The 14,292-nt window shown below is 41.7% G+C and overlaps 2 protein-coding genes across 5 annotated transcripts in view; both read right to left on the reverse strand.

Annotated features, from left to right (window-relative positions):
- cuedc1b (CUE domain containing 1b) overlaps window positions 1-2,888 on the reverse strand; it is a 35,689-nt gene extending 32,801 nt beyond the window's left edge. For 3 of the 4 annotated variants that reach the window (XM_028573192.1, XM_028573193.1, XM_028573190.1), the window contains exon 1: window positions 2,731-2,885. The gene's annotated coding sequence lies outside the window, so the exon portion shown is untranslated. Of the gene's footprint in view, window positions 1-2,563; window positions 2,621-2,730 lie in introns of all 4 variants that reach the window. The other variant, XM_028573191.1, reaches the window with a different exon arrangement.
- Window positions 2,889-9,114: 6,226 nt separating this feature from the next.
- akap1b (A kinase (PRKA) anchor protein 1b) overlaps window positions 9,115-14,292 on the reverse strand; it is a 31,133-nt gene continuing 25,955 nt past the window's right edge. Inside the window, exons 10-11 of the mRNA XM_028573139.1 lie at window positions 13,512-13,577; window positions 9,115-12,729 (exon numbers count right to left, since the gene is read on the reverse strand). Of these exons, the coding sequence (XP_028428940.1) occupies window positions 12,667-12,729; window positions 13,512-13,577 (129 nt within the window). The 3' untranslated portion in view covers window positions 9,115-12,666. The remainder of the gene's footprint in view (window positions 12,730-13,511; window positions 13,578-14,292) is intronic.

Here is a 14,292-nt window from a genome sequence, read left to right on the forward strand (position 1 = left end):
AATTTAGAGTCACATAGCCTCTATGCAGCAGCCGGGTTTACGGCAATTAAATATATGCTTTAAAGCAACATTAAGTAACTTTAATTTAAAAAAAAACTTAATAACCAGAGGTGGTCAGTAGGGGTGTAACGATAAACTCAACCCACGATTCGATATAAATAACGACTAAGTTGACAATACGATTTCATGTTTGTCTTTTTGACAGAATGAAATGACTGAAAAATATTCCTTTATTTATATAAACTGTACAAAACCGCACGTGTCCTGTTTATCTTCAGTCGTTTGCCGTTAAGGACAAAAAGAAGAACCACTAGATGGCTGAAAGGGTATTTTACAACAACATTGAACGCAACACATGCTTACGGAGCCGGACCCAAGCGCAAAATTACAGCCCCGTCACCGTTTATCCGTACTGTCTCAGGCCCTGTCCACATGAACACAGGCGTTTTCCAAACGCAGCTTTTTCTTTATGGTCAGGCCGTTCGTCCAAACGCAGTATCAGGTCACTGAAACCGATACACCGATCACAGATACATGCACACAGTTCTCCCATTATATTGCGGCACAAAAAGTTGTCAGAATGCAATACTACTTATGACTACACACTACACCCCCAAAACCTCGCCGGTTTTGGACGAGACCCGGACCGCTACGGCAACTCCAGGCTTCTGATTGGCCAACATGGCTTAACAGTTAGGGTTATATCGCCACCTGTTGGTTTGGCCCTCTCTTGACAGCACTTGATAGCATGTTTTTACGTTTTCATGTGGACAGAGGTTTTATTTATTTTTTAAACCTTGCTTGTGTGGACGAGATTTTCTTTTTTTGAATCGAAGGAGAAAAAAAAAAATGTGTATAAAAATACCCGTGTACTTGTGGACTAGGCATCAAAGTGCAGCTAGTCTCCTCTGTGTCTTTAGCTGCAGACTGTTGTACGTCCCGGTGCTGGAATCCTTTCAGTTTAGCCAGCAACGTTACTAGCTAACGGGCTTGAACGGGCTTTTGGCCAGACTTACTTGCAGAGCAAATCTCAAATTTGCCCGAAGTTCGTCAGGGTTTTCCCAGGCTACTAACTTTATGCAACATTAAAACACTGCAGCAGTAAGTTATCCTACCACGGAGAGCCACCGTCACTCTGACATTCAATACTCACAGTGACCGGACCGGCGTCTGATTTCATGTGTGTGGCGCGTGAGCGCAAACGTGAGATGTTGTCAAGGAGGTTTAATAAGAACTGCACAGACTGCTACACATAACATGCAGTCACTTTAACACTCGGTGTAGCGGAGCCTTTACGATTAATTAACCGTGATGTTTTAAAGCGCGGTTAATAGTGAAATCCGTTAACCACTGCATCCCTATTAGTATATAATAACTGTTTGCTGACAAGTTCGAGATATCAACATCACCAAAAAGGTACTGATATGTTAATATTGCATTCCCCAACTGGTTGCACCAAAATAGCAAAAAAAAAAAAAGAGTTTAAAGTAGTACTAAGTTATTGCAGGTTAAAGTCAACTTTTATAGCATTTTCACTTTGGTTGATAGAAACATCCAGAATCCAACCCAAGCAGAAAATATCACAGCTTAGTCATTAAAGCCAATGCAGAAGAGGCACATGCTTTATATGACAGCTGACAAATGGACCAAAAATCATATCTCTGTATTCTGAAAATCAAAGCCACGTGAGATGTCACACGCACTTTTATTAAAACGGACTGTGATCAAAATAGAACGCAAAGAAACAGTCCCCTTCCCCATTTGAAAATATAACTACAGCTACAACACATGTAAATGAAAAACTTATCTAAAATAAACGCAACATGCATCAAAAAGTCTAGGGCCTAAGAGATAAATCTAATCTGCTACACTGCCGAAAGCGGTAGCTACATTTAAGGGGAGGGTATTTTGAGAGGAACAGTTGACGAAATAAGAAGTTGGTTTAACCAAAATACTTTGCGCTTTATTTAAAAGTAGACAATTTGGGGGTCGTAAAGGCTCATAACCTGTGTTCCATTGTATACCTGTACGTGTCGATATGCAGGGCCATGAAATATCTTTGTTTGTTTTTTTTTGTTTTTTTAAGTGTGGCATAACGTTACCTTAGCTAGCTATAACAACGTTACATGGAAGAGTTCCCTCTATTGCATGTGCTCTTATCGGGAACAGGTCGCTGCTAACTGGCTAACGGTACTCTTCAGCTATTAGCCAACTCAGGATTGTCAAATGTTGGTCTAAATATTGTTTTTAACGTTAGTCGTTTGAACGAAATTAATAATAAAAAACGACTGTAACTTTGACTTAGCTAATGTTAGCAGCGACCTTAGCTAGTTCAACAATGTTAAGCGGCGAAGTGTTACCGTTAGCTGTTCTAGCTAACTAATCACAACCAGGCACATCAGGTCCTCCGGACAGAGGATTGTCATCTACCGTTAACGTTACAAGGCCTCGGTCAGTGACTCGCAGTCGCAGCGTCTAACCCATATTACCTCTGTCAAAATAGGTCACCGAATTCAAGACACGAATGTTCCACTCCTTCATTTTCAGTGTAAGAAATGCTTACCATTAAAAACGACACTTTTCCATCGCCGTGTTGGTGTTTACAAAGAGGAGTGATGAACTAGGCGAAATAGTCACACAAAAGCCAGTAACGTTAGTTAAAGCTGTGTATTGTCAAAACACGTCCTTCGCAGAAAAACACCGGAGCAATGTTAGCGTTAAGTTACTCACTGACTGAGGGGCAGACGGTTCATCGAAACAGATATCCACAGGAGCACAGCTGAGCAGAAGCACTGTGGTTTTTGTTTTTGGCATTGTAATGGGAACCAGAAGGATACTGTCCCCTATGCTATTAAATTCAGCTGGTGACCGGATGTGTCAGGTCAGCCACAACAAACTCCAAGCTTCAAAATAATAGGCATAATGTGGGTGGTTGACATATAAGCCCTTTTTAAACCTTAAATATTAGGCATGAAAATTAAATGAAAGCTGTTTTACTGACTCCTAGCTTTCCAAAAAAATATATGTGGTCGTTTAGATTTTGTATTAGATTTTGAATGTATTCACCAATTTGTTGTATTAGTGCCTAAAATTGTCATATGGTGTGACATGAAAGTTGTGTGAAAAGTAGAAATAGATCAATCTAATTATGGTACGTTCCTACTCATATTTGCATCCACCCATTTTTCAAACCCATTTATTTTAAATTCTTGTGTAAGTTCTGAAATTCTAAAACGTACCAAATGTTAATTTTAGGAGAATTAGTATAATATGATGCAAGATATATTTAGAATATTTTCATTTGATGGAGTGGTATAGCCTAACATGGCATCCTAAGGTTGAATATTTATATAAACAAATATAATGTCTAAACCATCCAAGGTAGACTGACCACAAGCTATGAGATTGTGAAACGATGGTTTATGTCCCTGTAGAAGTCACAAGTCCATATGAAATCAACCTTTCTTGTTTTCAGATAAACATATTTTATTTGCAATCTTATGGAGAAATACTACACTACCCACAATCCTTAGCGTAACAGCTACGTCTTTGATTGGTGAAACTCGCTGTTACCATGGAAATGTTTACCACACCCACTTCAACGATGTGCTGCAAATGCGGAAGTGCCTTAAACCTGCATTCTATCTGAATTCCAGCAGGGGGCGACACGTGCGGTTGCAAAAGGAGGTCGGTTTCTGTAGAAGTCTATGAGAAAGTGACCCACTTCTCACTTGATTTATTACCTCAGTAAACCTCTTCATAATGAGTTTATGGTCTCAATTTCTAGTTTTAAGTCTTCTGCAACACAAAATTTTTTGAATTATTGTCTCGTTGATTTTAAAATCATCGATAAAGCGCGCGAGGGGGGGCTATGATGTTATTGCCAGTGAAAGTGTATAACGTAGCGTAGAGTGTAAGGGCTCCTCCCTCACTCCTCCCTCTAGTCTAAAATTGTAGACTAGAGCACTTCAAAATTAGCACAGGCTAATTATTGTTAACTAAAATGCTAGTTAACATTAGTAACTAAACTTAAACAGCTAACGTGATTCGAAACTGCCTGCGAGCTTCTCCTGTACTATACGGTAATTTCTCTACTGTGCGACAGTAAGTCGCTTGTTTATGACACAAACGTTAGCCTATTTTACAAAAACTTCTGCTTAATGTGAGATACAAGGTAACGGAGCCTTTTATACATTGTTGTGTTTCTTTAGAAATAAACAATGGACAAACAGAGTCTTTAAACGCTTCAGATTGAAAGTTATTCGCTGTCAAAGTGGCGCCAAAATGAATGGCAGTCAATAGAATGCTAACGGCAGGTGATGGCTTGTTAGCATCAAAATGGCGCCATAGGAGCTACGCGTTCCGAGGAGAAGCGATAGCAGATTTGCACAAACCAATAGGTGACGTCACACATGCGCTGTCCATTAATACTATACAGTCTATGATTGGAACATGGAGACATGTTTTTGGGCCACGTTTGGGCCTTTATTTTGAAGGCCACCTTTTTAACATCCTGTCTTTTTTTTCATACAGCCTCTGGGCCTCAGGTCCTATAAACAGCACAGCAGATGAATGAACACTAGACAGGCAACAACACAGGGGCACGTTCAGCCCAGACAAAACGTAGCTAGACGTTTATTTAAACTGAAACGTTGGTACGTTGAGCTCCCTGATGTGTGCGCAAGCGCACTGCTTTTTACCAAGAGTTTACATACACGTCGTAGCTGATCGGGTAAAATCTCCTACACAACCACCAAAAGAGAGAAAACGTAGCTACCTCAAAGCTCGTTGACCCAATGAAAAACGGTGCACACCGTGTTGAGATTAAACGTGCCCCAGGCTTCAAATAGATGGTAATCATGGAAAAAAAAACTGACATGGATTTCAGTTGTGAAGCTGCTCCGTGAGGTCAGACTTCTCCCATAATGCATTTCAGTACGACAACTCTGTAAACACTATTAAGCTTGTAATTCTTACCTGTTTTTAAGACTAGCTATTTAGTAATCTATTACCAATTATTTAGTGCCAATTATGGTCATATTTAGACTTTAAGGAAGGTATTATTATGTTTCATATGATGATCATGTTAGAATGAACAAAAAAGCAGGGACACTATCTCAACACCACTACTACCTACCAGCTCTGTGTCTGTCGCTCTGCTTCGGTTTTACTCACCACTAAGTCAATGCCCCGCCCACAACACTATCTGACTCTCTTTTACTGGGTATTATGTTGAAAGTTTTTAATTTATTAAATAATTGCTTAAAGCTATAGTGCGTATAGTTTCTGTCTCCCCCATGAGGAATTCTAAGAAATGACAACAACACTGTCGGCACGTCCACATGATACAAGCCTTGTAATCGCGCACCCCCACACCCCTCCTCCACGCAGTTGCTACGTAGCCAAGGAGGACACGGAGGTTTAAAAACTTGATGGACTCTTCAGAAGAGGTAATTGTCTTCACTCAAGTTTTTGAGCCATCTTCTGAACATAGTCATGCTGAGAAATCCAGAGAGAGTTGTGTGGGGCTGATAGTCTTAATTAGCTTTGTAGCAACTCATTTGGCAATGGCTTAAATGTAACATATATATAAAAATATAAAAATGTTACGCAATAAAGCTTTAAAGCATTTTAAAAAGGTTTTGTGATGGGAGTATGTATCATTCCAAAAACTAAATTTTGACGCCAAGATTTTCATTTTCACTGTAAATGCATATCGGTTCCACATATCGATTATCGGTTTCATTACCTACTAATAATTTGGGGGTGGCAGTAACTCAGGAGTTCGGTTGGGAGCCGGAGGGTCGCTGGTGGTGTAGTATGGTGGTGGACTGGTAGCGGGAGAGGTGCCAGTTCACCTCCTGGGCAACGCCAAGGTGCTCTTGAGCAAGGCACCGAACCCCCAACTGCTCAGGGCGCCTGTCAATCGACGGCTGCAGCCTTCTCCATTAGTGCATGTATTGGTATTGAACATTGTGTGTAGTGCAGGCCTGTGTAATGTGTATAATAACAACAGAGTGAAAACATTGTAATTTCCCTTGCAGGATTAATAAAGTATAAAATTATAATTAATTAATTCTAATCGTTATCGGACTCAGTACACTACAGCTTCCAAGTTTACTCAGCTCTTGGGGTCCCTTTCTTCAGCGGTACAGTCCAAACTGAGAAATCTTGGTGTTATATTTGATAATAACATGTATTTTGATCATCATATCAAATCACTGACCCGCACATGTTCCTTTCAATTAAGAAACATTGCCAAACTTAGAGCGGTTGTTTCGCATTCTGAGCTTGAGATGATCATTCATGGATTCATATCATCCCGGCTCGATGACTGTAACTCCGTTTTCACCTGTCTCAGCAAGTCGTCCCAGGACCGTCTACAACTGGTCCAGAGCTCTGCTGCAAGGCTGTTGACCAGGTCCAGCAGGATGTCGCACATCACTCCAATGTTATACTCATTACATTGGCTTCCGATCAAGTTCAGGATCCAGTTTAAACTTCTTGTTCTGGCTTATAAAGCATTGCATGGTCTGGTACCTGTTTATATCTCGGACCTGCTCCGTCGGTAGACTACTAACAGGTCCCTCAGGTCTTCTAACCAGGGACTACTGGTGGTCCCACGCACTCGTTTAAAAACTAAAGGTGACCGTTCCTTTGAAGCAGTGGCTCCAAAACTGTGGAACGCCCTTCCTACTACTTTTAAAAAAGCAGCTGAAGACACATTTGTTTAAATTTGCGTTTGACTCGTTTGTAAACTTTTGGTTTTAGGTTTTAATTGTTGAAATGATTTTCGTTAGTCATTCAATAATTATTTTCTTTTTTCCCTTGTTTATTTTCTGTTGGATTGTACTGTATTTTTACAAATGTTTATCATATGAAGCACTTTGTGACTTTGTCTGTAAAAGGTGCTATATCAAATAAACCTATCTATCTATCTATCTATCTATCTATCTATCTATCTATCTATCTATCTATCTTCTTAGCCAAGGTGCAGTTTTAAGAGATGTGTATGAAGCCTGCAGTGATAGATGTGCAGAGTTTCAGCTGTCCTGATTAAAAGGGGAGCTCGTTCTACCATTTAGGAGCCAGGACAGCAAGCAGTCGGGATTTCTCTGGGTGATTAGGTGTCCCTCGCTGTAAGGGAGCAGCAAGCAGATTGGCCGATGCAGAGCTGAGTGAGTGTGCTGGGGTGTAAGGTTTGACCATGTCCTGGATGTAAGCTGGGCCTGATCTGTTCGAAGCACAGTACACAAGTACTAGTGTCTTAAAGCGTATGCGTGCTGCAACTAGTAACCAGTGAAGGGAGCGGAGGAGGGGTGTAGTGTGAGAGAACTTGGCTAGGCTGAAGACAATCGATCTGCTGCATTCTGGTTGAGCTGCAGAGGTTGGATGGCACTTGCAGGCAGGCCAGCCGGGAGGGAGTCTAGACATGACATGACAAGAGCTTGAACCAGAACCTGAGCCGCCTTTTGCGTTAGAAGTGGACGTATCCTTCAGATGTTGTGCATCATGTACAGTATCTACACGATTTGGGTTTTTGCAGGAATATTGGCAGTAAGGGAAGAGTTGGTCGTCGAGTGTCACACCCAAGATCCTAGCAGTGTGGGTGGGGTTTACCGCAGAGTTGTCAATGGTTGATAGTAAGGTCCTGGGTAGGAGAGCCCTTCCCTGGAGGGAAAAGCAGCTCGGCCTTCTCAAGGTTGAGTTTCAAGTGGTGTGTGGACATTCAATGAGATATCAGTCAGACAGGCAGAGATTTGTGCTGCTACCCATGTTTCAGACTGGAGGAAAAAAAAAAAGAGTATTAGTTGAGTGTCGTCTGCGTAGCTGTAGTAGAAAAAGCCATGTAAGTGAATAACGGAACCGATTGGGTTGGTGTACAGAGAGACGAGGAGGGGACCCAGGATGGAACCTTGAGGGACCCCAGTTGTGAGTAGACAATGTTCTGACACAGATCCTCTCCAAGTTACCCAGTAGATGTGGGCCTTTGAGATAAGATGTGAGCAAAGAGAGCGTAGAGCCTGAGACTCCCAGATCCTGAAGGGTGGAAATGAGGATCTTGTGATTCACTGTGTCAAAGGCAGCAGAAAGGTCTAGAAGGAAGACCACAGAGGAGAAAGGGGTTGCTCCACAGTGCTGTGGAGTAAGGTCTGGCAATGCAAGACTAGTAATTACCTGAATGTTGCTCTTATACTGTATATGCTCTCTGTTGGGGTGGGTTATGAGTTTAGTGATTAGGAGGTTATAGTTTCAAATCCTATTTGTGCTAAGGGTTTCGGTCCCTCCGACATGGTACTTTAACCAATGTGAAAGTGTCTTTTAAAAATCATTGGGACAATAGAATATAAAACTGTTCTTATCAGATGTCCATTGGCCAACTAAGCTTTGTGACCAATAAATCCCTTCGCCAATGAACATGTGGGAAAAGAAAGTACCATAAACACTTTAAATAACTTTTATTTTTTTCCCTTAATAGATCTGTACAATCAACAAATCAAACGTAAGATGAGCCTAGCAAAACTGATCTGTACATGTTAAATGCTTTTGGGCACAAGAGCTTAACACCCATTTAAATAATCAAATGATGACTTCAATGCAAACACTTAAAAATCAGTCCCATAGCTTGAAAACATTGATTGACTGAAACAGGGGAGGCAGGATGAACCAGAACAAACCAAACAGAAGCAAAAAAAACATGTTCCCTTTATATCTCTTTCTCTCCAGTGTTATAGAAAAGTACAGTCAAATATCTTATTTACACAGAAATTAACAAAACTGTAGTTTAGTTTGATCAAACTGTTTTAAGGTGGTGGTGGGGGGATATATTTATCTTGATTTTAAAAAGAAGGAACAGACGGGATCAGACAGTTCATGTGAAACAGAGAGGAAGGATGCACACAAGCCAACAACACACAATATGGCTACTGCTCCGATTCCAGCACCAACGTAAGGACACCTTCATGAACCCACGTCTGGTTTGTAAGTCTTTGTCAAAATGCCTCATTTCATATACATCTGAATTCTCGCTTACAATCATGCCCCTTTCCTCTATCAGCTGCCCCCAGGCATGTTGAGTCACTAATCAACCTAATTCACCATTCCTGAGATACATTATTGAAATGTGTTATTGAGTTTTTATAGTGGTTATAGTGTTATGTTGAGTAGTTATGCGGTTAACTTTCCTAGTTCTTAGTTGTGTCAAATAAAAAAAAAGCCCGCCCACACTTTTCCCCATTCTGTCCTTCAATTTCAAAATAAAGCTGCCTTATTGCTAGGGTAAGAGAATTAAAAAAAGAAAGAAATACACACAGTTAATGTTAGAATTACAGCCACTGTGGAACTGCAAACAGGGAAGGTCTGACTTCATGACACTGATGAAACATGATTCAATGTCTGAAAAAAATAAATCTGTAGTGACAACACATTCAGATGCAGAATTAACTGAAAAGAAATGCCTAGTTGGACCATGTTCTTTAAATGTAGCTGAACTAATCCAGAGGGGTTTCATAAAGCAACATTGCCAGGGTTGGTTAAGCAAATCAAGCTCATTTTCAGTTTAAAAAAAAAAAGTAGGTTTAAATAATTCCTAAATTATCACAGAAACTACAAAGTTCCTATATGTCAGTTTTCTTCACTGTGAAGTGAGGTGATGGGTTTTATGAAAGTTTAATCCTGGTTGGTTCGGCTTTTCACACTTAAGCCCTGCTCTTGTGATCCTTCTTTATCAAACAACTGCTCAGGCTAAAATGATCTTGTCTCACCCGGACTCAAACTGATGTGTTCATCTTGGATTACGTTATCTCAAATGACACTTGCGCCTCTTATTTTGGAAATAGAAGACATGATTTTGTGAAAATGCATAATTACACCAACATCTTGATCGTTCTCAAAAAAAACTGTTCCCATCAGGAGCCTGTATCACGGAGTGAGATTAGTGGTTTGACTCAGGTTTTCCTGTATCACCAAACTGGCTCCCTATTAACTGAGGGGGATGGGGGGGGATTAACATGGTAGCATATGCTACTTCAGATAACCTCATCAAAATCTGTCAACTGCCTGCCTTCTCACCAGAAGACCACTGGACAATTTGAGTTATTACGACAGGATCCGGACGTTGATAAAAAGTTTACAGTAGAGTGACAAGTAATAAGAGCAACACGTATTTCTAGAGATCAGTAGTTTGTTGTATCCACTCTGGGTTTAAAACAGTGCTTTGAACAATCGGGGGCTACTTTAACCCCCTAAAATAGCCGGTAATGAATGGGGACTATAAAGATTCTTTCATTCCCGACAGCGTTGGTGCTTTTACACTCTTATTTCATGACTACAGCTCAGAACATGATACGTACACAGACCGACCGTCTTTAACGAGAAAAAGATATCCACACATTGTTAACTAGCTCCTCTTAAATTAGAAATGCAAAATGTCGGTCAGAGAGACCTCGTCAGAAAGAGACTTCTTTTTTTCTTCCCTGCTTTGGCAGGAGAACAGTCTTATGTGCACCACCTATCCATGATTTAAAGCAAAAAGACTCACTCTATACTACATGTTAAGAGCCAAACATTTAAAAAGACAATTCCTACACATTTATATCCTTACTTATATTCAAGTTGTGTTTATATTATAAACATTTATGTTTTTTTGCCTCTTTGACCCAATCTCCCCACGGTCGTCACCATTTCATCTCACGTCATGCTAAGTACTCACTCATGGCTCTGATCTTTGTAATAAAGAGGGCTGGCAGACGGATGAAGCCAGAGCGAATGGAGCCAGTTGATAGCCAGCTCCGTGTTATCCAGGATTACCAGTGTTGGGCTCAATGACGCCAGTGATCCCATAGACAGCCACACTAAATTGAATTTGCTTGTTGATGCAGGCCCCTGAAAACGGAATTCTTAAAAAAAAAAAAAACATTTCTCAGGTCTGGGTTGAGGACTTGTGGCTGTGACAATTGATCCACATCAACATGAAGCCGTCTTTGAAGAAGTGATAGAGCCCAGGCAGCGTATCCACGTGTGAAGAACAAGGCCGTGCTCGGTCTGTGCACGCAGGCTGATTGGATGTGGACACACCGTGGAGCAGAGAACACAGGCTGCTCCTGGGCTGCTCTACCATGCACACTCACGACACAAACTGGATTCAGATCAACGCTTAATATTTGGTCGACACCGAGGAGCAGCATTGCAAACTAAATCTGGTGTGGTGCGTCTTTCCCATGTCAGTTGAGTTTGGCGGGTCCTTCATTGCTTGTAAGTAAGTCTTTGTAGGATTACAGCATATTAACGCTGCACCACAGCTCCCAAAATCCTGATTACTTTGGAATTTTTAAACCAGAGGACACCCATGAGACACTCAGTAATTTGATCAACATGAAATATGGGTAATAGTAAAAAAACATCGGTGACAACAAGTCAACCCAGACCTCCCGCAGTTTCCCTTCAGATTGAGAGGTTTTAACATTTGTTACAAAGTGTAGACTAAAACACTTGGTAACAAAGTTCCAGAATAAAAAAAAAGTGCACAACGAATCGTTATGGTGCCGTGAAATTGCACGTTTTTTTGAGGGGTTCCCGGTAGTCCAGAATTTTCTTTTGATTATTATTTTTTTTATCTTAACTTTGGGGACACAGAGTAGATCTTCAGTTATGTCACTCTTTAAAAACATGTGTAACTTGAGGATTACAAACAGTCCAATGATGCATCATCAGCCATATGCTGCCAGAAAAATGCATCTTGGAAATACCGAGTTAAATAAATGCCCAACTCTGCGTTCCAAATTTGAAAAGCTGTTCGACTGCATGTTGTCTGGTCGATTGAAATTCCAGGCTCCTCTGTAACGCGGTGCAAAAATGGTGGAGAAAGGTGGAGCGAAGGCAACCGGCTCGCTCCTCGGTCCTGTTGGAGGGGCAGCAGCAGCAGCAGCCGCTCGGGGTGGAGACCCAGAGAAGTCCATGTCTCTTGAGGCTGGAGAGCAGCTGGGTGCTCCACCAGGCACCACCCTCGGGCCCTCCTCTGCTCGGTGCTGTGCCGTCACCCATCAGTCTCTAATGCCTTTCTGCCCCCTACATTCTATCTGGACAAGAACCCCCCCCAACAATCTTCTAAAAATTGACTTTGAAACGTAGTGACCTACAGATAGAACCAAGGTGTCAATGAAACTCAGAACTGTTCACAAGTGTATACATAGTCTGATGGAGGAGTTTGTCCTTCACACAGCATGATGATCCACAGTCAGCGAGCAAAGGCCCAGAGCAAAAAGTTAAGGTAGGATGGGGGAGGAAAAAAAAAAATATTGGTTGAACCTTTATTTAGTTACAATATAGATTTAAAAAGGGTTTTTTTTTTCTTCACAAGTACCTCTTCCTTTCCCTCTGAGTTCTTTTTGTGTACAAGAACAAGAGAGGGAGGTTGTCTTATTTTGAAGCAGTGCCGTTCTTGTAGATTATGCCTGCAAACAATTTTTAATTTCTTTTCAAAGAAACAGGGACCAAAAAAGAAAAAAGAAAAAAAGGAATTGAAAGGAAAAACAATCTTCCTAGATCCAGTGGGTGTGTCTGGTGGGGCTGGGACCCCCGGGTGACCCGGATTCCCAGCCTGCTGATCACAAGACAATAAGGGAGTGGGTGGGGGTGGGAGGGTGAAGATCAGAGCCTGTTAAGAGTTCAAAATCCATCCATCCAAACACCCAGGCCCCTCTCTGCCAGCGTACGGTTCACTGAGACCACCTGGAATAAGAAGAGAAAGATTCAGATTATTCAAATGATGGCTAGATCAATTAGGGCCAGGCAATAATACAAAACCCCCGAATAAGGGGGGTAACTGTATTACAATAGCCTGTACTACAATAGCTCAGCTCACACTTTCCTTAAATTCCTAGCAAGGAAGGTAAAGATTATATCCTGTGAGGGATCTGAAAGATTTTGATGTGAAATATCGGTGCATGATATGTTGAGATTCAGTGACCGCAGCTTGACACAAAATGTTTGGAAAAACAAAAACAAAGTAACCAAATGGAATTAGTGAGTAAGAAGAGGATTTAAAACGACTTGGTGAGTTCTGACAGAATTCGTGCTGGGAAAATGTACACAAGGAGTAGGGGCGGGCGCAGTCACGGAAGGCTTGTATCAAGTGGAGGCGCCGACAGTTTTGTTGTGATTACTTAGAATTCCTCATGGGGGCGACAGAAACTACGCACTATAGCTAGAATCCTTACAAAACGGCACGGTAGGGGGATTGGGAATTGTTGATCTGAGTGTCTGTAGTGTCAGCTTAGAATAGAATGCCTTTTATTGTCACCATACACATGTACAACTACATGTAGTAGTAATTGTTCGCAGCAAAGTGGAAATGTGTAAGGACATACGTAGTCATTTTAAAGCTATTCCACATGGCTACTGACATCCTCAACCCTACCAGTACAGGTGTACAACATACATAACTAGCATTACAAGTACGGGTCTCATACAGTGCACAGCATTGCAAACCAGGTGCACGTTAAGCATCGTACCTCGTCTCCGACCATGTTCCACAGGTGGACCAGTGGGAGGCCCGTGTTGTTATCGTAGTTTGAGACCTTCACAGAGAGGGACAGACACACAGACAGAGACAGTCAGTCAGTTACAGTGGACTTATTCTATACCCACGACATTCCACTTCCGCGATTGCTCCAAAGTCCCGCCGGATTTTGCTCTTTTTGGCCGGATGCTTCTATTTTCATGCGAGTCGCAGGGCGTTCAGACAGCCGGGCAGGAAGTGAAACTTTGAGAGCATCCAGTCAGTTTACTAGCTTAAAAAGGTCCCATGGCATGAACATTTCACTTTATGAGTTTTTTTTTTAACATTAATTTGAGTTCCCCCAGCCTACCTATGGTCCCCCAGGGGCTAGAAATGGTGATAGGTGTAAAACGAGCCCTGGGTATCCTGCTCCGTCTTTGAGAAAATGAAAGCTCAGATGGGCCGATCTGGAATCTTGCTCCTTATGGAATCTTCCCTATATGATGTCATAAGGGGAAAGGTTACCTCTCCTTTCTCTGCTTTGCCCACCCAGAGAATTTGGCCCACCCATGAGAAAGAGAGAGACATCATGGCTTGCAAGCAAGCAAAGTGGCAGTTGATCAAGGCCACACCCCCACCCCCTCCCCCCCCCTCTCCTCCTCAATAGCATTTAAAGCTACAGACACAGAAATGGCACGTCCTAAGGAAAGCTCATTGTGGGACTGGCTCTAGTGGCTGTAATTCTGCAAGGCTGAATTTCGGGGAGTATTAGGGGACCACTAAGGTCTATATAA

Source organism: Perca flavescens, chromosome 3 (genome assembly GCF_004354835.1).
Source record: "Perca flavescens isolate YP-PL-M2 chromosome 3, PFLA_1.0, whole genome shotgun sequence".
In the NCBI taxonomy this organism is placed as follows: Eukaryota; Metazoa; Chordata; class Actinopteri; order Perciformes; family Percidae; genus Perca; species Perca flavescens.